The following is a 25,951-nucleotide window of genomic DNA, read 5'->3' as shown; positions in this document are numbered from 1 at the left end:
GTTCGATGCAGTACCCGCCGGAGGAAGCCGAGGAAGGGGAAGGCCTCCACTCCGTTGGAGGGACCAGGTGGAGAGCGACCTGGTTACACTTGGGATCTCCAACTGGCGCCGAACTGCAAAGGAGAGAGACAGGTGGCGCACTATCGTCGATTCGGCTATAACCGGCTAAACGGTTGCAACGCCAATCACATACATACATATTAAAAAATAATTGCAGCAGTCTAAATGTAAGTACATCACCATTCAGCACTTACAGTCATCACGTATAAAATCCACACTGACATTTTGCAGATTGGCATGAAAGAAATCCAGAAAATTGTAAAAGCCCTGCTGTACATGCAACACGTCCAAAATGCGGGATGGTATTAAAACGCCTACATGCTGCCGGCGTTCTGCTGTATGCTGTTGTTGTCTCAGCGATGCATGCGCAGCGAGCACGTGCTGTGCATCCTGTTGCAGTTTTTCGTCTACTTGCCGCCACTCAGTTGCATTTTGTTGTGGTGGTTGTTGGTTTCGTGTGGGCAGTGGCTTTGACGTGAGCAATTGTTGCGGCGCTACATGTTGCTGTTGTTGCCCCAGTACGAATTCAAGTGGCTTTTGTTTGCGCTGCTTGCGTATCTCCGGGTTTATGTGTTTTTGAAGCGGTCTTTTTGCTTTATTCTCTTTGTTTGTTGATTTTAATCGCTGTTGTTGTTGTTGCTTTGACAGCTGTTGCTGTGACATTTCGGTTTCAAACTTTTGCAACTTCTTCATTTCGGTGGCTATGTGAGCGCGTACTTGAGTGGTAGCAAGTTTTATAGTTGAAATTGTTGTTATTGTTGCTAATGGCTGGCGCATTGTGTCAAATTGCTGTTGGGGTCTATGCATTTGCTTTTTTCGCTGTTGTTGTTGCTTTTGTGTTGGCACTTGTTGCTGTTGCACATTATGTGTCATTTGTCGTTCCGTCGCCCTCTCAATACTTGCAACATTTTGCCCACCTGAAAGTTTTCCAAAACGCTCCAATTTAGTTGTTGTGCCTGCTGTTAGTGTTGCTGACTCAGTTGTGTTAGCTGTTGTTGTAATTAAGTTGTGCTGTAATTGCGCCGCATTTTGCTGCTCTTGTGCATTGGTCACCTCAGCGCGAAACTGTTGCGTCTCAGTTGCCTCCACTGTACTCATTAATTCTCCGTCAATAGGGTGTGCAATACTTGGGGCATGCAGTAAGTTATCTCCTTTCGCGGTGGTAGCTTCCGTTGTAGTAGTAGTGTACTCAAATGTCTTGCTTCAATTGCGAAAATGTCTGCGGCTGACTTCCATTTCAACATAAATTTCTAATAATTTCTTACTACTTTTCTTGCTGTTGTTGTTGTTGTTGTTTTTATTCCTACTGCACACCTTATCAGCTATCTGCACTGCACTGACAGGTGTCACGTGTGTGGTTGCAGTGGCTTGTGCTTGTCTTATTGCGGTCACCGTTGTCTGCTCCCCTGTGGTATCAGCATCCAATGCATTCAAACGTTAAGTGGCAACTTTTTCGGCACTACAAAGCACACCCACCAACTGTTGGGAATCGAGGAGTAGGAAGAAAGCTGTCAGCAGCAGAAATAATTTACCAATTTGACAGTGTGTTAACTTCATTTAGGCGACAACACCGACGAAAGGCGCATTCAGCATGTATTTAAGCGTGTTTTTTAAGCTATTCTTGTTGTTTTTGTTTTAGTTTTTTCTTTATATTTAATGTATTTTTGGTGATTTCATTTGATTCACACACTTTTGAAAATGTGTTTGTATGAACATAGATTCTTTTTTTAAATCGCTCACATCGTTATGCGCCTGTGGCTATGCAATGGAATTACTTTTCATTGCAGTTGTTGTTGTTTGTGTTGCGAGTAGCATCATTTGCGACTGCTGCAGATGTCATCATTATTTTCCACATCAGAGAATATCACTTTATTAAAGTGGTTTGCATTTGCTTCGCCTTTGCTTTACATCTTTGGTTATGTTATTCATTCCATTTGGCACATTGCTGGAAGAACTGAGAGAATATGTTTTTACGAATTATAATTTAAAATTCTGTATTATATTTAATTAAATTATATTTGTTTTACACAGTATTAAGAGCTAATATTAATCTAAATCACAAAATCAAAGATAACATTTAATATCAGACTTTCATTAAAGCTTTCAGTTAGAAGTCAAGTAAGATTGCAGATAAGAATATACTCAATCCATAGCTAATATATATATACCTCATACAAAGAATTATATGTGCATTTCTGCTTTTGTTTATATTTCTTATTCACTGTTATTTTTTGGATTTCGGTAAATGTGGAATAAAAGGTTGATATGTTGCCCTTACTATGCAACGAACATTGTTTCATACTTTTCTCATTCGTTGTACAGTTACATTAAGAATGTGCTTGTTAGTTGGGTATTGCATAGTAAATATTTATATGTGCAAAGTCAGTTTAGCTGATCTTTCTTACTGATAGTGCCACATCAAAAACTTTTTTTGTTAAAATTTGTTTGTAAAGTTATTGTAGGTGCATTAACTTAATGAATTATTAAAAATTTTATTACATTTATTTAGCTTTAACTCTATCTGCCGAGGAACAATGAATAATCATAGGAATGCATAAAAGCGGTTCCAAAGTGTATCTAGACCAATGCGTCATCGGAACTGTTTCTGAAAATTTCTTAAAAACCCCACTAATTATAGTATAGTGCCACGCAGCGGACGAAAAACAGCATTGATGATCGATGCAAAAGGATGATCCAACGCTTTGAGCTTTGCAAATAAATACCAATTCTGGGCCGATGAGTGATAGAATACAGTCTTTAGTGACGAAAAAAAAATTAAAATTGGTCGGCCCAGGTCATTGCAAGAAATATTGTACTGCTACAAGCGATGTTGTGGAAGCGGTACCTTGATTTCATGGGCTGAATATTTATGGCTAATATTTATATAAATCTTTCTGACAGCGAGTTAATAAAATATTCTATTCATATAACTTGACATATCAGCAGGATAACGCTTCATTCCACACAAAGAACATGTTTAACGACCGGAAAATTCCCCTATTTCAATGTGCAGCACTGAGTTCGAACCTAAATCTAATTGAGGATCTCTGGGGATCCTCTCTGCTCCTGTTTTCCAAACTGCAAAGCAGTTTGAGACAGTACGTTATCTCAAATTATCCATAAAAGCAAGAATTGGCCAATATTTACATAACTATTCTACAGTTATTAGTTAATTCTCTGATTAAGCGGCTTTATTTAGTTTTATAATATAAGGACAATGCTACTGACTATTAAAATAAACATTTCTTTTAGTTAAACTCAAATATATAGGATTTACTGGTAAAAATAGTAAAATGCACATATAAATATTTATTATTAGCTTAACTTCAATTCTGTTTTATAGTTTAAAAAAATTTTGAAATTTGTTGATTTTTTGTTTTTTATATCGTATACAATAATAAACTTGCATACCCAGAAATATTTTGCAATTTTGTAAACTTTAATTTTTTTTTGCAAAAAGTGCATGCACATATAATTATTTGTATGTATTAGAGATATAACTCAAGTGTTTTCGTTGCTACAACTAACTAACTGCAATTGTTGCTCAAGCAAAAAATTTCCTTTTATTTGTGGTTGTCACTCATCAAAAATTTCCCTACACCTGGCATCTGAATTGTTTGAGTTTTACACGCTCGCACACTTGCCGAATGAGTTGTTTGGATAACTTTTTTACTTTTCTTTCATTGTTTTGCTGTCTACTTCTTCATTCCGGCGATAATGCGACCGTTTCCATGTCTGCGTTTATTTTTGAAGAGAATTTCCATAATTGCGCTCGGCAACCAAAAATAAACGCAAAAACAACACTACAATCAAGTGAAGTGTACGAAGTTGAGCGGAAAAAATACAAAAAACACAAGGAAAGTACAAAATAGCAACAGAAAAGAAGAAAGAAGGAAAAAAACGTGAAAAATCAGCGGAACTAAAATTAACAATGAGTAAAAGTAAATAAACGTTGAGAATTTGCAGCTAATTTAAGATTCAGATTTGCGCTATCGTTATTTATGCAACATAATATTTTGGGTGGTTTTAATCGAAATTTTACGTTGAGCAGCTCTTTATAAGTGTTGCGAAAATATGCGTTTCTTTACTTGTTACTTTTGAATATTACTTTAGCCTAGCAAAGTAATGCTGGCAGTTGAATTGATTAAGTATAAAATAGCAATATTTATTTGCACTCATTTTGTTTAATGGCATTTTCGGACACGTTTTTCAACTTTTCTTTTTCATAAAGTAACTGCATCCTTAAGGAACTCAGAAGCGAAGACCTTTGTGTGGTAATTATGATAGAAAAAGTTGCGTTATTTTAATACCCTTGAAATTTTAATAAGGAAAAAGTCATAAAAGTTGATTTTTATATTTTTAGCGATGTTGAAGTTTAATAGGCCAAGTGTTTTTACTTTCTTTGACACTTAACGGTTTTCCCGTTTTTAAATTTCACTAATTAGCCTCACTTGAAACCTTAAAGTTTGCAGCAACCAAATTAGTTTGAACTTGTATATATTTTTTTTTAATTTATAAGTGACAGCAGAATTAAATTATACTATAAAATTAGAGAAATTATTATGTGTGAGGCAATAAGTTAGACAGTTGATTAAAGTAGCGAAACAAGCCTAAGTTTATGGGAAAAATTAGATAATTCAGAGAATTTAAATTTATAATCCACAAATAGTGTTATTTAAAATTGGAAAAAATACCACGTCAGGTACAATAATTATATGGGCACCCTCTTGGCAATTCGTATCAGTCATATCATTAATGGCATGTTTACAAACATTTTCTTTTACACTTCATCATGCCTATTACAAAGGACTATAAACTACTAAAATAGCATAAATAGAATAAAATAAAGCTGTATGTAGCTGAAAATACAGTATACCAGTTAATAAACAACTGTAAATAGTTCTAAATATTTGTTTAAAACAAATTACTTATATTAAAATCTTCCGGATCATCCAACATACAATGTTACTCATACGCACTGTTACACCCAATTTTTCAAACAAACACTTAGAAATGCTTTAAATTATTTATATTACTCTGATCGTTTTAAAATTCACTTTAGCTTTATTTAATTACTATTAATATTTCAAAATGAAAACATTTCAATGAATTTCAATCAAAAGCGGAATATTTGAAAATAAATAAAAAATGCAGAGATTTTAGCAAAACGAATATGTTTCGTCATTCATACAATTCATTGCGAACGTATTAGTGCGTTATCTCAGTCTTCCAGTGCTTCACACATATTTTCTGTTTTTTTGCATAATTTATTTCACTTACTTGCAAATCGAAAGCTGCGCGTAAGGCGAACAAATAAATTTGCATAAATTTATATATGAAAAATAAAATGCTCAGACAAATCTGTTATTTCTTAAAATTTACATACACTTTCCTCTACATCGTAATCTTGTTGTTTACTTCGCTTTCATATTATCAGCAAATACGAGTGCACGTGTATTGGCACTCCTGTATTTTTGTATGTATTTACGCTGTGTATAATTTACATACATTACGCGCATGCCTGGCAGGCAAATGAAAAGAAATTTACACACAAATTGATTTAGAGTTTATGTTACCCGGATTCTTGCTCTGCGGAAAACAGATTGGGTTAAGTTAGGAAATAATTTATTTTATAGTAAAACTGTTTTTTTCGCAAAAATTCTAAATATTTCTAAAATTTGTATTTGTAATATGGAATTTTTTACCCTTTCCAAATATACTCGTACTATCCATCCGCGTATCCATTAATCTGTTGTTTGTTAATTGTTTGTTGTTTGTGGCAACCCTAAATAAAATCTTACTCTATTATGAGCCTTCTGAAATCTTAATTTAGTATGATTGACATTTTATAAAATATGTCTCAAATATCAATCATTTATTTGTTTTAACTTATTGAAACATGTGGCAACTCTTTTTAAAAAGATATTGATAGAACATTTTCCTTAACCTACACAATTCCATGCGGTTACTGAAAATACTCATTTATTTATCAGTTATTTTTTTATAAATTTTTTCAATAAATTTTTTTAAAGGTGGCAAGCCTACGGAAAAATATAATAACTTTAATTTAACTTTTAAAATCGAAATATTTTAAGAATTGATGTTTGGAATATAATTCGACATTCAAAGGTCTAAATATGGTGAGATACAACCATTCTATATAGAATCGGAGGTATATATTGAAATAGTGTTGCCACACATCAAAGCGTAAATTGGAATTTATTACGATATGGTAGACAATCAGAAAGCAGAAAGAGTTGAAAAGAAAAACTTTATGGTATGAATTTAGTTTATACATTTTTTGGCACAGAGTTGCCAGCTAACAAATTAGTTTAAAAACATTTGAAAATAAAAATTACCCAGTTAATTATATAACAGCGATAAATAAATATATAAGCAACCAATTGCCATATATTACATCGCAGAGGGTAATCTAATAAAACATTTTTTTACTGCCTAAGTATGCCTATCCTTAAATGGCCGCCAGTTGTGTGGCACCTATACGATATGCTATTTTTGTGAAACCCAAGAGCTAAGCCCCATAGCCTATTTATAGGGGTCGTTGCGCACTTTTTAACATACAGCTATGTATTTAGCTATACATGAGTATATTTGTTAGTCAAATCATTTAAATTGATTGAGTATATTCGCTTAGCTTAGCTTAGCTTAGCGCAAGTGAAAGAGTAATAGAAAGAGACTTCCCCACGCACAAAAGAAACTAAAAAATAGAAAACAAGAAGTAAAACAAAATAATCATATGTTACTTCTATTCATTTTGACAAACATGTTCTCATACTTCTGTAGGGATGCATGTGTATGAACATAGGGTCCGTTTGTTAAATTTTCGTTGTTGGTACTATATTCGGAATTGCCAAATTAGGTAGCTGAGGAAGTGAAATTACGTACAAGCAGAGAAAAGTTTCGAGGATTTATACTAAATGTGTAATATAAATCCCTTTTCCTTAACAAAGCTACGCACAAGCAAATTAATTTAATTTGAAGACACAGCAGAGAGACAGAAAGGGCCCGGCTTTTAAGTTTATCTGGTGGGGCGCAGCATTGCTAAAGATTGTAAATTATCCTTTTTGAGTGAAATTTATTTAAAAAATCATATCAAATACCACTTAACGATGAAAAATAATAAACTCGTTGCATTTCCATATATATTTTTTAAAAATTGGGCATCGAACCCACAAATAACGCGCAAGCAGTTCATATTCCATTTAATAAAGTTTTAAAATACGCGAAATTCACTGGAACGCCAGGAAAACAAATAAATTTTCATTCTCAAAATATGCGTAGCATATGAATATATACATATGTGTGTATCTAAATATTTTTCTTGTTGTTGTTGTTGTAAGTTTTTATTGTTGTTGTAGACTGTAAAAGTTGTCGCACACTCCTGCCGTATACCCATATGAAGCAGCTACTTTCTCCAGCCAGCAGACAAACTAATATAAATAGGGTGTTGGTATCTATTTATGTCTATATATTCAAGCATGTGTATAAAAACTTCATATACACGCTTGAAGCGAAGCGCGTTAACTAAGTAAAAACATAAACAAATCCCACGCATGTCTCGTCCGCGCAATACATACATTTGTATGTAGGTGTGTATGTACATATATATAAGAGGACTTAGGAAAATTACATATAATTTATATGAGGATATCCACCCACACTATATCGTACATATATAAGTAGACAAAAGTGTGTGGATATAAATTGTTTACAAAATGACCTCACTGCACGGCGCTTTGTGCGAGCGTATTGAGACATATGAAACTCATACATATATGTATGTACTAGATATATATATGTAGTAGTACACACACATATGAGCACATAATACATATAAATAGTTCTTAGTAATAGTAGTTCTATAAAAATAGTTGCATATATCTGTACTTAAGTCTGGTTTTGGAGTCACTTCTTTCTTATAATACTACACACTTTGATCTAGTTATACCTGATGGCTTTGTTGACTTAAAAAATCATTCAATTTGTGCTTTGACCGAGTTTAAAGTTCTCACATATATATGGATAAGCTTCGTAAAACAGCATAATCATTAAAATAACTGTTATAACGGTACATGTTTGAAAATTGCAACTTTCATTTAAGAACGCAATCTCAGCTGATTAAGTGACCTAAATAAGCAAGCGCTTTCAAAAATACAGCTTTATTTATAGTACTGTTGGCGGTAACGACCTATGAAACTATGGACTTACCATCGATCGCATTCTTTCTTCTTCCTACAATGGAAGTGAATGAAATTAAGATATAAGTTATTAAGTATATATATATATATATATGTATATATATATATATTTGGCGTAGGAACCGCTTTAAGCGATTATAGCCGAATCCACCAGAGTGCGCCACTCATTCCTCCTTTTTGCTTTTTGGCGCCAACTGGAAACACCAAGTGAAGCCAGGTCACTTTGCACTTGGTCTTTCCACCAGAGTGGAGGTCGTCCTCTTCCGCGGCTTCCTCCAGCGGGTACTGCATCGAATACTTTCAGAGCTGGAGTGTTTTCTTCCATCCGTACAACATGACCTAGCCAACGTAGCCGCTGTCTTTTTATTCGCTGAACTATGTCAATGTCGTCGTATAAATCGTACAGCTCATCGTTCCATCGTCTGCGGTATTCGCCGTTGCCAATGTTTAGAGGACCATAAATCTTGCGCAAAACCTTTCTCTCGAAAACGCCAAGAGTCGTCTCATCTGATGTTGTCATCGTCCACGCTTCAGCGCCATACATCAGGACGGGAATAATGAGCGACTTATAGAGTTTGATTTTGGTTCGTCGAGAGAGGACTTTACTTTTCAATTGCCTACTCAGTCCAAAGTAGCACCTGTTGGCAAGAGTGATTCTGCGTTGGATTTCAAGGCTGACATTGTTGGTGTTGTTAATGCTGGTTCCCAAATAAACGAAATTATCTACAACTACAACTATCAATATCATCGGCATACGCCAGGAGCTGTACACTCTTGTAGAAGATTGTACCCTCTCTATTTAGCTCTGCAGCTCGTATTATTTTTTCCAGCAATAGATTGAAGAAGTCGCACGTAAGTGAGTCACCCTGTCCGAAGCCTCGTTTGGTATCGAACGGCTCGGAGAGGTCCTTCACGATCCTGACGGAGCTTTTGGTGTTGCTCAACGTCAGCTTACATAGCCGTATTAGTTTTGCAGAGATACCAAATTCAGACATCGCGGCATAAAGGCAGCTTCTTTTCGTGCTATCGAATGGAGCTTTAAAATCGATAAAAAGATGGTGAGTATCGATTCTTCTTTCTCGGGTCTTTTCCAAGAATTGGCGCTTTGTGAATATCTGGTCCATTGTAGATTTTCCAGGTCTAAAGCCACACTGATAAGGTCCAATCAGTTCGTTGACGGTGGGCTTTAGTCTTTCACACAATACGCTCGACAAAACCTTATATGCGATAATGAGGAGACTTATACCACGGTAGTTGGCGCAGATTGTAGATTCCAATCGTCAGGCATGCTTTCTTCGGACCATATTCTACAAAGAAGCGGATGCATGCACCTTATCAGTTCTTCGCCGCCGTATTTGAATAGCTCGGCCGGTAATCCATCGGCCCACGCCGCTTTGTTGTTCTTCAAGCGGGTAATTGCTATTCGAATTTCTTCATGGTCGGGTAATGGAACATTTATTCCATCGTCATCGATTGGGGAATCGGGTTCGCCATCTCCTGGTGTTGTACTTTCACTGCCATTCAGCAGGTCGGAGAAGTGTTCCCTCCATAATTACAGTATGCTCTGGACATCCGTACCAGATTACCTCCTCGGTCCCTACATGATAATACTCCGGTCTTGAAACCTTCTCTAAATCGCCTGATCTTTTCATAAAATTTTCGAGCATTATCCATGTCGGCCAGCTTTTCAAGCTTTTCATAAATATACTAAAGCAAAAAATATTATTTTAATTATAATACTTATTTATTATACCCTGAACAGGGTATATTAAGTTTGTCACGAAGTTTGTAACACCCAGAAGGAAACGTCGGAGGCCCTATAAAGTATATATATAAATGATCACTATGTTGAACTGAGTCGATTTAGCCGGGTCCGTCTGTCTGTCTGTCTGTCTGTACATATACGAACTAGTCCTTCAGTTTTTAAGATATCGTTTTAAAATTTTGCAGATGTTATTTTCTCTCAAGAAGCTTCTCATTTGTCGGAACTGCCGATATCGGACCACTATATCATATAGCTGCTATACAAACTTAACGATCGGAATCAAGGGCTTGTATGGAAAACTTCCGCATTTTACTACATCATAATCTCCGAAAAAATTGTTCAGATCGGTTAGTAAAATGTTTTCATTTTTTTACTTACTTTTTCTTACGTCTTTAGATTTGCTCAAACACATACTTACTAAAAGAAATGCACCTGTGAAGGGTATATTAGCTTCGAAACAGCCGAAGTTAACGTTTTTTCTTGGTTTTTTATTAATCTAATGGTGTCCGTTACAAAATATTGGCATATTAACATTTTTGGCTTCTAAGCGCCTTCGCCGGTCTGTAATCAGCCTTTCACACTTGCTAAACATGCACTCCGATTCTACAGATGTTGCTGGGATACACAACGTCTCTTCGCAAGATTCAACAAAGGCTATTTCAGTGATAATTTGTTCTAACAAAAAAAATTGAACAAAAAATGAAAATTAATTAGTGAAAGCATAAACTATTATCTAGTAATACTCAATATCGAACGTCAGAAAATTATTATGAGCATAAAAAAATATATTTTAAATTCTATCGATAGTCTGGTATCGATAGTTTTCGAGCTCTATTATCAACCTAATAAGGAACCTATACCAAAGACAAGTCATCGACCAATTTTTAAATAGAGTTTAATAATTTATTAAATCGAGAAAGTATAATTCTGACTGAACAACTGAACTCGAGAACAAGTTCATACAAGTCGAGAACATGGTATATAGAACTGTACCATATGTTATTCATATTATTTAGTGAAACTCATCAGATTAATTAAAAACAAATATTTACAAGTCAATGGAATATACAAAATATGTGCATATTACAGTGAAACTTCGATAAGTCGTAACCTCGATAAGCGAAAAACCTTGATATTTCATAGTATTTCTTCGGTCCCTAGAAAAATTCGCGAAAAATGCATGTATTTTGGTCCCTTTGATAACTCGTATTTTTCTTAAGACAAAAATTGAAAAATGTGTATCAAAAGCCTCTACAACTCGTATTTTTTTTCACAAAAAACCGTACGTGACGAAAACATAGTACGCTTTTTAACCGTTATTATTTTACAGTTACGCTTATTCATAAGTTTTGCTTTGTTTTCTACAACTAGCGTTGATTAGTATCAATTAGGACGCAAGATGTCAAGTTCTCGTAAGTGCAAAATATTGCCAATTAAAAAAAAAAAAAAATTATTCTTGCCATAAAAAATGGTGAAACACAAGTAGAAATTGCGAAAAGGTTCGGTATTGCGCCATCTACTATCACATCAATTTTGAAAAAAAGTGATCTGTATTTGCGTTTGCCCTCAAACACCAAACGTAAGCGCCAAAAATTACCAGAATACCCGGAATTAGAAAAGAGAGTACTCACTTGGTTTATGCAATGCCGAGAATCTAATACTATTCCAGTTGGAGGGCATTTACTAAAAGAAAAAGCAAAGGTGTGTGCCGCAAAATTGGGCTTAACACAATTCAACGCAAGTAATGACTGGTTGGACAATTTCAAGAAGAGAAATAATCTAAGTTTCAAAAAAGTTTGCGGTGAAAGCGTTGACGTTGATGATGAAGTGTGCGTTCAATGGGGAGAAAACATTCAAAAGTTAATAGAGAATTATGAGCCCAAGAATATTTTCAACGCGGATGAAACGGGTCTTTTTTACAAGTGTCTTCCTGATTACACTTTGTCTTTAAAAGGCCAAAATTGTCATGGTGGCAAATTGAGCAATGATCGTCTTACTCTGTTGCTTGCTGCAAATATGGATGGGTCAGAAAAATTTAAACCATTAATGATTGGTAAATCCATGAAACCCAGATGCTTTAAAAACTTCAAGACTTTCCCTATGCTTTATCGTGCAAATTCAAAGTCATGGATGGCACGTAATTTATTTCTTGAATGGCTACAATTGGTGAACCAACAAATGATAAAAAAAAATTGCACCGCCCACACTGCAATGGAACCTTTGAGCAATGTGCAGACTGAATTTCCCCCACCTAACACCACTTCAGTTTTGCAACCACTCGACAAAGGCATAATCAAAAGTTTCAAAATATTGTACCGTAAAGAAGTTGTTGTTAAACTGCTTGAAAGCATCGAGGAAAAAAGGATTATTCCATTTCGATTTATGATGCAATGCATATTGCTCATTAAGCCTGGACAAATATCAGTAAATCGACTATTAAAAACTGTTTTCGAGCTTGCGGTTTTGTTAAGGATCAAAATGTAGTCGTAATCAGGGAAGATGTACTTCACATAGCAGAGTGGGCTCGTGTTCCACACAATGCAGAAACACGTGTAAACTTTGATGACTACATTCATGTTGATGATGAGTTGGTGATTACTGGAAGCCTCAATGATGATGAAATTCTGGGTTTCGAACACATCGACGATGAAAACGATGAAAAATTTGAAATTCACTCAGTTTCCACAAAGGTTGCGAAAGCTTCAATTGAAAATTTGCGTCTGTGTTTTATGGCATCAAATGTTGAAGACACTATTTTTAATGACATTGTAAACATTGATAATGCCATAGTTAAAATACGCCAAAATAATGTCCGTCAAAAACGTATTACGGATTTCTTTTAAAATGAACACTTTTCTTAATTTTTTTGTACAATTTTTCAAAATACATACATACATATATTGATTGAATAACATATGTACTTTATATTTTAAAATTTAAATATGTACATACATGTGTATGTTTCTTGTTTTTTATGTAAAATTGAAAAAATAAATAAAAAAAACTCTATAATTCGTATATTCTGTATGTTGCCTCTATAAGTTGTATAACTTGATAACTTGAAAAACTCCATAACTCGAATTTAAAATGTGGTCCCTTGCAAATACGAGTTATCGAAGTTTCATTGTATGTAGATAACACTTTGAAAAAATTGTTTCTCCCAAATATATGCCAAACTTAAAGAGTTAACTCAATAAATAATTGATATTGATGATTCGTGACTATACAAAGGATCCACTTAACTTAATTCTGATTGTTTTTACACAATAAATATTCCGATAATACCTAAGAAAACATGCATTAAAGTAACCAATAACTTACATGCATAAACATGTATATTTTAGTCCTCACCCCACATAAAATTAAAAAAGAGCCCAAACTTTACAAATAATTCATTAGCAAAAGAGTGGCAGCAGAATTACTACCTCATACTCATATACATATAAGTAGAAATGTAAGAGTGTGGTATATGTAAAAATATATTTTATTTATATAACTATAAGTAATTTCCCTGCAACGTTTTTCTTGTCTGAAAACTAACTAGTCGCAAAAACACCAGACACCAAATCGAAAGTATTTTGCAAGTTGTTTTGTTCCATAATCGAACAGAATACTTTACTCATATTTTCTATCAGAGTGAGACTGGTCAATTTCTTACCGAAATCTAAAAATGCAAATACCGTAGAGCATTAACACGTTAAAACCATAAATTGAATGTACTCGTATGAAGAAACACAGCCATCAGACTAGTTGTATTGGGGGTTCATAACAGTTGTAAAGTATAATAGTTTATAGCCAGTTGATTTCCCTACTGTGTTCATACGCTGTTGTTGTTGTATAAATTCAGCGAACGCCACTTATTCGGTGATAATAGCAGAATTATTGCTTTAGTTTTGCTTGCCACCTTGGATTATGTTCAAATGACACTATTTCCGGCATTTGCTTAGTTTGCTTTGCAATTAATTACGGATTTCACGGAAGGCGATAAATTTTATCGCTGTCGCTTTATCGTGGGAGTCAGAGTTGTAATTAAGGTATTGCAGGAGATGCTATGGGATATACAGAATTGTCTGGGGCAATATGCCTCTTCAAAAGTAAACCAAAGCCTGCATTAGTTAATTATTTGAGATAAAAACTGTTTACCTATGGTGAACACAAAGTATATATCATTAGGTTTTGATCACAATAATCCGCTTTTTGAATAACTCAATACTCCAGCCGCCGTTGTCTAGTCTCATCTATAGAATCTATATCGGTCCTTAATTTTTTATATGACAGCCATGCATTAATCATACATATACCGCAGAAAAATAGCAAATCAAGGATATAGACCTCCGTCGAATGCTTGAACAAGTATATAGAAAACTTATAAGAATATATAAGTTAAATGTATCTCATGCTTATTTTGCTTTTAATATGCATGCTTGCATTATCAACTTCTTAATATGTGCTTTAGGTATGTTATGGCAAGTAAATTTGCTCTGCCTTAAAATTACACTAAAATGCATTTGCATTAGAGCATAAAGCACATAGACATATGCTATGTGTAAATTTTACTGCTTTCCTCACACTAAACACATACTTTCACTTAGCACTCAACGCTTATTTAAAGTTAGTGAGCTTACCTCCGACGCTACTCTCGACACTCTTAAGTGATAGGGTGACTTAACGCCACATATTCGTATTTATACTCAGTAATGCTTACGTTGATTCTTAATCGCCTTATATGCTGAAGTGTATTATATATGTATGTTTCCGCTGTGGCGTTTACACACCGTTACAAACTACTAGCTTAGTTTAATAAGTTTCATGCATCTTCGCTGCAGCTTTATTATGTCAAGGTAAAGATGCTTTACTGCTGTTGGGTAAAGATTGCAGCTGACTTAAGTGTTTACGAGTATCTATGTATGTATCACTTTAGGCGGGCAAATATAAGAGCGTCCATCATAACTTTTAGTAAGGAGAAAGTTATGTTACTTGGAGAAGGCAGTTGATGCCACATTGGCTTTGTAAAGTTGGTTTTAAATGGAATGTGAGTAGATATCGGAAATCTATTTAAAATTAGCTTAATTTTGTCATTTTAAACTTAAACAAATTGAGGTTATTTGCAGTAGTCTAAAATATCAGGCGTAAGTTTACCTGCAATTCTTGAAACTGTGGGCAATTCGGAAAAAATTGTCACAAAAGTTAAGATTAACATAGTAGATGGGTTTTCACACTATAGCTTCTTAGATAGGATGGTATCGGATTTATATACACATAAGTGAAATTTTATAATTTGGTACAATATAAACAATAATAAAAGAAATGTCATAGAGGAAAAAAATATTGGTTTTTCCTGCAATCAAGATGCATAGAAGTCTCGTAATCATAGCGAAGTTCACAGTTTATTAATTGCAATTTAATTTTAGTGAGTCCAATAAAATTCCAATTGAGCTCGAAAAAATCATATACTCAAAAAGCTATGGACTCAATTAACAGCTCTCATTAGCACCGGCACATTGTTTATCAAATGGATTTGTAATGCTGTAATATCTGCATACTTTCTAACAAATACATCCTAACTATGCCTAAGGTAAATATTTATAAAATTCTGTACTTCCTTCCTTCCTAACTTCTTCTACAACACAAATATTTATTTATGTATTTGGAATTATTTACTACCAAATAAATTACTTTACTACTATGCATATTCAATGACCAACTTCAAATTCCCACTCAATCAGTGTACTTAGCTTTACTTTCTTGATTGTTTATACTTACTAATATTATTTACACACAGTTTAACATATTTCAGGCCGCGTGCCATGGCATATAATTTATTAATGTGCATAGAAATGTATGTGGAAGCTGTTAGTAAGTAAATTATCCAGATACCTTAACTTCAAATACTGCCGACTATTATGTAGAAACATCCGCTTCTGTTGCTGCTCCTGGCCTTCTTTGCGCCTACATACATACATACAAATATAATATAAGACTACAATGGCGGCTGCCAAATCCTGATTTGCTTGTATTAGTTTTGTCTTCTCCTTATTGGCTGAATACAATTTGGTTTGCATCAATGATTTTTCGGCATACTTTTGCGCTTACCTTCCTGCTTACTTTCGGGCTTTCACTTACGCTTTTCCTAATTTCTGTGCTATAATTCTGCTTCTATTCGCCTTGTCTTGTGTGGTCAAACCCACACTCACTGCCTCTATTGGGTTAATTGAATTTTCAATGCGCCTAATAATTCCCTTTTGCTAAAACTGTGTGTTAAGCCCGTGTAGGGTTGAATGTCGATGCCTGGCTTCTGTTCTAAAGCTCGAAAATATATGAGTGTGTGCTAACTTGTGGGCCAATTAAGCCAATTTTTTTTTTATAGTTTTCATGGCATATTTCGTTCACATATTTCGTATAAAAAATGATTAAAATGCAGCAAATTTGTTTGACTAATTTTATAATTCAATATACATATGTATATGCTTATTAAATTACAACGTAACAGCCTTTTCACATAGACATATTAAATGATCAATTAAAATTTTAATTAGGAACCAGTTTTTGCTCTTCGCACTGCCGGTTATTAGATAATTGATTAGCTGTTTGCTTTTCATAGGAAGTTGATAAGTTTCAACAGCTTAACCAAAGACATCTACCGTCGAGTTTCATTTTCAACTCGATTAAAACTCGATTAAACTCATTTAAAAAAAATCGATTTTTATTTTGGATGGTAAATTGATCAAATCATCGCTATAATCGAGCAAAGGCCGTTTAATTGGTCAATTATCTCCTGTGCGAAGAGACTATAAAGGTATTTTCCCTCAGTTAATCAATAAAATATGCCCTAATTGTTTTAGAAGTAATAGATCGCCAAGACAGAATACGCTATTTGATATATTATCTAAAAACTCTTCCAATAAACAAACTCCTGCAAATGTTTAAATCCATAAGCTCACATCATCACTTCGATCTGCTATAATTCTATCACCACCTCCAGCGGTATTCAAAACAAACGCTATTTACAAAATTTTCTACCGAAACATGTCCTTGCAATTAACCTGAGTTTTGATAGTCAACACCTAAATAGATAGAGTTTTAAAAGTCAACATGTCATCACCCATTAAATTCATCATTCATATTCATACTGTCAAATCTAATTCCCACTCTGAACGCTGGGGACATGCAATACCAAATAGCTGCAGCGTAAATTCTCAATCAAAAACAACAAAATACCTCCTCACACATGCCAAGCTCAACAGTCAAAAAGCATGCGCACATGCGCACCAACCAATATCTGTCGGTTTGATGCTGGGTTATGCAAATCCATGCTTAACTTATACATAGACCTTTCATACAAACCATAAACATATATGCGCATGCACACCAATATACTTATTTCCGTGCGCACACATTCACACTTTGATAAAACATTTGTATTTCGAACGAAAAATGCAGTCAGCTAAGTCAAATGATTTATAGCTGTTCTCCGAGCTTACATGGTTTACGTAACGCAGAGCATAAATCGGCAAGCTGTCAGATTGACCTTTTGGCCATAATATGAGTGATTTACTGTTTTCAAAATCATATTTTTGCTCGCAGTAGATATTCTCTAACTGGGAACCCGATATTCCTACATATATCGTATACGGGTATGTATGTAAAAGTACCCTGCAGATTTATTTCTCAACATTGTCTACTTCGAGCTCCATGTACTTGATGCTACGATTCTCCAACTTATGTGCCTCAAATGTAGAATACGTTATCTGGATATCTGCAAATTAGCCCGCCATGGAGCCGATAATAGCCTTATTACATTGAAATTATTGTCAGGCGAGTAACTTTTTAAAGCTTGTATCCGAGCTCGGCCTAAATCTATAGAATACGATGACTGGCGCAGCAGTCTCTAACACGATAGTTCATATGGAACATAATTTCAAAGACCTCCACTTAGAATTAATTTAAAACATAATCCTAAATGTTTATGGCTCTCAATATCAATTTTTTTTATTTAAAGCGTTTCACTTCTTTAATATTTAATTACAACCTAATTTTCATATATATTGGTAGCTTATAGTGAAATACGTCATCATAATGTAATATATACATAGCATAAAATACTATTGTGTATAAAAGAGCAAATTGGCATACAGTCTGAGCAACACATTTAACTGCGTCTTAGTCTTGTTGCCAGTGAAGTGCTTGCTCTCATGCCAACCAGTAAATAACTTCAGCGACTATTTGTGGCTTCTTAGGCTTGTAAAAAGTTTCGTCTTCGGAAACTCAACGAAAACTTGATAATTTGTTGGCAGGCACAGAAATAAGAGTTGAGTATCATTTTCACGCCCAATTTTCTTAGCAAAGCGAAAAGAAGTAAAGGCTAAAACAAATGCTTTAAATTGAAATTAAATTATGCCCAAAAATTTGAATTGAATACTCCATAAATCAAATCCAAATATTGGTTTTTGAAACTACAATCAAACCATATAAAATTTTGACAAATTCTGCTTGTAATGACTCAAAAACATCACTTGCAAGAATTATTTGAATTAATCGGTCAGGTGGGTTTCAGAGGCTAAAAACAATGGTGTTTTTAAAATTTTTCTTAAATATGTACAATTATATATTTCATTTAAACAATTCAGCATATCGAAGATACATGTTTAAACAGTATTGAAATTTTTATTAAAAAATTCCGAAAACTCAGCCGTTGGCACCTCATCTCTCATGACGTGTCCAAAAAAACGGTCTTGCTTTGACATCATAACTCATGCTTGGTTCATCTTAAAACAATTAACCAAAAATATTTCGATAGTATATGGATAAATCTAGTTAATGGATGAAGGAAAAAAGAAAATATTGAAATTTGAATTTTTGACATAGTTTTAACAAAAGACTCACTAATTTTGTCAAATTTTCGCCATATATTGGCTCGAAAAAATAGTTATAGTAACTATATAAGAAGACAACAGTAGAATGAATATGTATAAAAAATTATGCCAAAGATGTGGGCAAAATTTGAACGAAATCGCTTCATAACTTTTTTAGATATCGTGTCCACCGACATAAAAATTTAGTTTTGAGATAAATGCGTTTAAAGTTTTACATTTACACTGACGTGGCCTGTTGGGCGGAACTTCCAAAGGGTACATATAACTCTTAGAATATTACTCGGATTGCTTTGATACTTTTGGATAATATTTTAAACATATTGCACTATTTAACAAGATAATATTTTTTTTTTCAAATTTTAAAAATTTGAAACCCACCGAACCACTTAAGTATAATTGTCCTCTTGAAAATAACACCTAATAACTAGTTACAATAAAATATATCTACAGCTCTTTGGCAATACCGCTACTATGCAATAATCTTTAATTAGCCTCACGTCTACCTCACGTTGTGTCATTAATCCGCGCTAATCAGTTTGCTGGCAATAAATCTTTGCAGGAGCAGCAAGTAACAAACAACAAATGTGCATATTATTAATTACAACAACAGAAAAAACAGCAAAGCGAAACAACAGCAGCGATTGTGTGAGCTACATATACGTGTATTAAGAGTGTCCACAGCCACGCTGCCTCATCAAGTGCTCATAGTGAAGCCGCAACCTACTTCTACATACATTGCACTTAGGTGATCCTTTAAGTGAGCCACTTGTCTTGCTCCACTTAGACACACATTTCTCACACTTCTACGTCATTTGCTAGGCACAAGTGTTGATAAATCACAATTAATTGCTTGAGGTCGACCGCTCAACTACAGGCTGGAGCAAAAGAAAGAAATCACTTAACAATATGTGGTATGTAGAAATTTGTATTACTCCAAATTTTTGTATGGTATGATCGATGAGCTTTAGCTCACTGCTAAACTTAGATTTGCGTAATGTGTTTTTGAAGTAATTCAATAGGTAGAATAAAAATAATAATATTTCTATGATACAACGGCAAATGAAATGTGTCAACAACTTGTGTCTTTATACTATTTAGTATTCAGCTAATTAACCCTTTAATCATAATCGTATTAATAAAATAGAAACCAAACCAGCAAATTCTACTTAGGTGCCATCTATCGGCACTTTACCATCTTAAATTTTTCTCACATATGTATGGTAACAAATAAAACAGAAATTTCGAAAAAAAGTTCGCTAAATCACTTACAACCCACACACTTCTCTAAGAAAGCATATTTTATAAATCTTTTTATTCAAAATAAAATTTAAATCCGAATAAAATCACTTAATTAACGCTGTAAATAGCTTCAATAACATTTTCAATCAAGTATTTTATTTGCCTGCTTTATGTGAGCTTATTATGACTTACGAATACACTCAACTCACATCAAATGCGCGCTATACACTTATGTACATCCATATTTATATGGCTTGTACTGTCATAAGTACTCGTAAAGAACATTCAATTTGAATTGCTCGATTTGTAGTGATGAGCTGACTGCTTTTGACTGAATTTCCACTGGAACGACAACGCTTTAGTGCAGTGCTTTTGCACGCTTCTTTGCATTTGCGCAAGTGTTGTGGTGTACACATATAAAAAGTATGTGTACGCCAAAAGTCCTATGCAAAATGAAATGTCAACAAATAAGATTGAAGGGGAATATGTGTGAATGGCATGAATATTAAATCGAGCAATGAAAGCGCATAATCAAGTTGAAGGGTAAATCGAAAGCTTTCTTCCTCTGGTATTACAGCGAGATGGGTGTGGTAAAATATTGTATATTAATTTTGATCGTATGTATATTATTAATCAGTAATTGGTTTAGGAAAATCAAATGTATGAGAGACTAGAGATTCGATCTCTAGTAAAAGTTAAAGTCATACATACTATATGTATATGTATATAGAGTATTGTAGGTATATTTAAAACCTAGAAAAGTTAATGAAATGACTATAATATGATATGATATGGTGTTATCATGTGATACCTGGTGGTATCAGGTGATATGATGTGATATGATATGATATGATATGATATGATAAGATACGATATCATATGATATGATTTCTAAATTATAATTATTTCCCCTTATTTGAGTTTATATATATAATATTTTAAACTTTTCAACTAATTTCTACACTTTTACTCTATTTTTTTTTTATACTCAACGCCTATGAGCAAACTCAATGGGTATGAGCAAAGTCAATGGGTATGAGCAAACTCAACAATAGAACACAATGTGTACCAAATTATTAGTGCAATGCATGTGACGCATAAGCTGATCGCGAACAAAGCATACAAAAACAATATACATACCTGAGAGCTGCAAAACTCACTTCTTCCTTGAATCAGCTCATACGCAAAAGTTTCTATTCACTTCCAATCACTGAGCGAAAGTGAGCTAAAAATTTCGTGAAGTGAGCAAACGTGAGCAAAGCATTTCGGACCGAAGGCTCACATTGTACGCGAATGAGCGGTGCGGCAACATGAGCTGATTTTTACTCAACGCTGTGTTTCGCTCAGTGATTGGACTTGAATAGAAACTTTTGCGAATGAGCTGATTCAAGGAAAAAGTGAGTTTTGCAGTTCTCTGCTTTGTTGTTCCACCTACTAGAATACCTGTTGGATTAAAAATAGTACAAACTTTTTTATTTTATTCGACCCCAAATGAATCCAGTTTTCTGACTACCCGTTACATGGCAACTTAAAAATTCCTGCTTTCATTCCACATATGCCTCACATATGTATATTTTTCCATGATTCGATTTATTTATATGTATGTACGTAATCGCAACCATATGTAAGTTTGTTTGTATTATTGTAAACAAATGCAAATATTTGCACAATGTTGTTGTCCTTTCGTTGCTCGGCATTGTTTTTTGTATACTTGTAACCACGTAACCACCCAACTCGGTCCAAAAGTCTACAAATACATGCTTGTTGACAATTTTTCTTCAAATTCCGTCATTGTACCCATACACACACACATATACTCGTACTTTTGTGTCTTTGTTAGTATAATTCAGACATACTCACATATTTACGTATTTCTCTTTAGTTATACAAAGTGTCTTCAATCTTTAGCTAGGCAATGTTATTGTTATTGTTTTACTAATACATAGCCACTATTATTATTAAATTTGTTGCTACAGCTTAAGAATTCCGCTACAAATTGTCATGAACGAGTATGTGTGCACTATTACAGTGTTGCCTGGTTTTATTGTCTTTGAGTTGGTTGTCATATTTTGCTCGTAAATATTGCGTGATATTCACACAGGCGACTGGCTGCAGCGACAACCAAACATTTCAGAAGATTTGAAGAGGCATAGTTGAAGGCAGAAATTTTAGATATTTGCTCAGATATTTTCCCACACAACAAATTTTCGAATTTAGCTACATACGTATTAATGGCAGTTTCGAAAGCAGACCTATTGAAGCATATGCAAGTGGGTATATACACACACATATGTATACCTGTATATACATAGTTATTCAAATATATGTACTCTTGTTTACTCAGCTGAATGTCAGCTCTTCATGTGTTTACTTAAATACTCTCTTAGTGTAAGCTTCCTCTTACTGCTGTCTCGCTTTTGTTTGCTTTCAGCCTATTAGATATATTGAACTATCTATTTTCACTTCCTTCATTCCTAGAATTTAGTGTATTTCTCATCTCAGTTATGTTTATCTGTTTACCCAAATACTTTCTTTAAGGGATAACAAATGTTTTGGTTAAGAAAAGTATGAATAGTTGGCTAAGAAAGTACTGGAAGTAGGAACAGTACAATATCGGGGCTTACGTTCTACTTTAATAATATTATGCTAGAATATAAATAAATATATGTAGAGATGTGTATAAGTTTAGAATATTTATTATTAAAAAGTTAATTTTTAATAGCTTTCTACAATAGATATAATTTCAATGAAATTCGATGCATAATATTTTCCCAGCATCCCAATGATTTGTTTTGAAAATCGGTGCTCAACCACGCCTACTTCTCATATACCTATAATAATCTTTGAAGTCCAACTGAATCGTTAACTTTACATTATATAAAGTTAGTACTAGTGAAGATATCGGAACAAAAATTTCTACAAATACTGCATTTATAGAGTGGCCCTTCTAAAAATCGATTCATAAGATTTCAAGGCCCCCATATATCGAACACATAATAAATTTTTTACCGCAAATATAGATGTCTCTAAGATATTTTAAAGAAATTCAGAGGGAATCTTTTTCTTCCAATAATATGTCTCGGGGCCTAAAATGAGTGACACCGGGTCATAACTTCTCCTAACTCCTATATAGCTAATATCAGGGTTTTCAAACATTCAGTATACCATATGTACATATCGGTTAATATGTGAAATATCATAGCAACATTTTGTGAGTATATTTTCAAAGATTGAATGTAGCCAGCTTTGTCTTTGCCTTGCACTACCGATAAAAGTTAGTTCATAAAATTTAGACAGTTTAAAAACATTTACCTGTAATAATTTACAAAGTAAAGCTTTAAACTTTACATTTAAGTTTTAGCAGTAACACCACCAATAAATTGCATACTCTTTATTGATATAGGCAAACTATGCCTTTTCTCTATGACAGCACTAATTTACGAAAACTCTCGTGTATAACTAAGTATTCATTATACACATCAGCATATATACAATTGCATATAATTCAGATAACCAACGACATGCTTAAATCTAGTCAGCGCACCTCATTTTCATTTGTTGATCCCTGTGATTATCCTTTTTCCCTAGAATAGCGGTCTTACTCTTATTAGGTTGCCTGCTGACAACCTCAAATTTGCCTCAATTACGAAAAGCGACGACTATGACTAGCAGACGCATCCAAATATGTTTAGGGATATATGTGTATGTATGTGTATGTAACAACATAAATATAAATACTTAGAAATGTGCGAAAATGTTGAGATAAGAGGCGTGTATAAATATTCCACTTGACAACATTACTGCCTGCTGCTTTGACACTAAATACTGTCGAGTCACAGTCACAATGGCACAATCCCTCAATGAAATAACAGAAAAAATGCGATTTCAGGCGTAAGACAGCTACAACAAACATCTTCATAGCCACTGTTGCCGATTCTTTATTCTATAGTTTATTTGTTACGCTTGCTTACCACCTTTCGCTTGTAGCTTTTGGACTTGCGCTCACTTTCCTGTGTTATTTGCAACATTTTGGCTGCTTGACCTCTTCGGAAAAATGAAGTATTATATGTTAAATAAATACATACATATCTACAAATATGTTATATGAATGTACTACGTAGCGCCACCTAACCCACATAAATACCGTAACGTACGCGTGTTTACGCATTTCATTCATAATTGAGCATGCCTAATGCATATTAATGAAGTTTCACGAACTATCCATAGCATGAGCGTAAGCATAAATGCGTTTGACGGCTTTGCATTAGTGAAAATTTGCGGACATTGTTTTTTTTTAGTAATATAAAAAGTCAACACTTTTTAAAGTTTTTTATTAATATGGGCTCATATTATAATAAACAACTAAAAATTGGCTTAGTTCGAACGGAAATGGAATATTATATAAGCTGCGAAATAATTGACCAAAGGTTATTAACCCGAATCACCTTACGAAAATTTTTTGTGGAATTTTGAAATGATTTTTTTTTTTGCGGTATCCTTTTGGGTAAACTAAAAAAACTCTAGCATTAGATTTTATGTCTTGGACCCAGGGTCCTTGAAATGTCCTGTTGCCATATGGCAACGCTAGGTACCATAGGCCACTAGTTTACGTATATGTAGAAAATCATTCCGCAACCCCCAAAAATCAAACTTCAAAACAAAAATTTTCAATTCACTTTATTATATATCATTAAAAATTCAAAAATAATGAATTCATTTTATTAAATATCATTGAGATGATACAATATTTTATTGAAAAACCTGGTTTTTCACATTTTTGTATGATATGCTTCGAAGCAAGGCAAACAAAGTCCAACATCGCATTTTTTGCAGGCTGTTCGCACGATGGAATTGCATACATCACCTGCACATCGCCTTTTATTTCCAATTGGAACCACAAGGTGATCAGTCCTGTCATAGCGCAGGACATTCGTTACGGATTCAGTTAGTTTATTTGAGGTTTTTTGGAACCTTTTCAGTTCGACGGCGTAGTGCTTGCAGTAGTAAATGGCTACTTCTCTCTTAAAATCTTTAAATGACTTATTTTCATTAGCGGATCTATAAAGAAGCCAGCTGTTTTGCAAGCTTGCATCAATTAGCCAAGTAAAGATGGAATACCACCATTTTTTTCCTCTAAAGCTTATGCGGTGGCCTGCAACATTTTGGTCAAATCGATCTACACCCGACAAAAATTTGTTGTATTGAGTTACAACGCACGGACGTGGAACTGGTATTTTCCTACGCAATTCTCTACTGTAGCGAGAGGCTGTGGATTTTGGTTCGCCACTAAAACATGTCGATGCAAGGCAGACTACCAAGTTATCTACCCATTTAGTCAGATAAATTGACTCTTCCTTGATTTCCACGCTTTCGTAATATCCTCTTTGCTGTTTACGCAAATCCTTCTTATGTGGAATAGGACAACTTTTTGGAATTCGGTTTTCTCGAATTGTACCGGTAGCCTGGAAACCTCTTTTTTTTAAATAAATCATCTTGCAACGTTAGATATTCCAGTGGCCTAACCTGCCTGGCGTTGCCATATGGACACATGCACAGAAAAATGCAAAAAAAAACGCATTCAAATATAATTTTTATAGAAAAAAATCATTGAGAGTTATTTTATATTCCAATCACTACACAAAAACACAACTATCATAGCCCGACCGCGCGAATATTCGATATCTTAGATATACTTACTTTTCCATTTCACGTTTTTCCCCACTCCACATTTTGTATACACTTTGCAATGCATTCACGACCTCGAACCAAATAAAACTAACGAGCAAATGAATGCT

The 25,951-nt window shown here is 34.1% G+C and overlaps 1 protein-coding gene across 1 annotated transcript in view; it reads right to left on the bottom strand.

Annotated features, from left to right (window-relative positions):
* The window catches only part of LOC114805021 (putative uncharacterized protein DDB_G0271606), a 91,527-nt gene that overhangs the window by 54,704 nt on the left and 10,872 nt on the right, over nt 1-25,951 (bottom strand). Inside the window, exon 2 of the mRNA XM_054225845.1 lies at nt 255-2,014. Coding sequence (XP_054081820.1) covers nt 255-1,158 — 904 coding nt within the window. The 5' untranslated portion in view covers nt 1,159-2,014. The remainder of the gene's footprint in view (nt 1-254; nt 2,015-25,951) is intronic.

The sequence above is a fragment of the Zeugodacus cucurbitae genome, chromosome 2 (assembly GCF_028554725.1).
Source record: "Zeugodacus cucurbitae isolate PBARC_wt_2022May chromosome 2, idZeuCucr1.2, whole genome shotgun sequence".
Classification (NCBI taxonomy): Eukaryota; Metazoa; Arthropoda; class Insecta; order Diptera; family Tephritidae; genus Zeugodacus; species Zeugodacus cucurbitae.
Note: the sequence above shows the minus strand (reverse complement) of the source record. Positions and strands in the feature narration are given on the sequence as shown.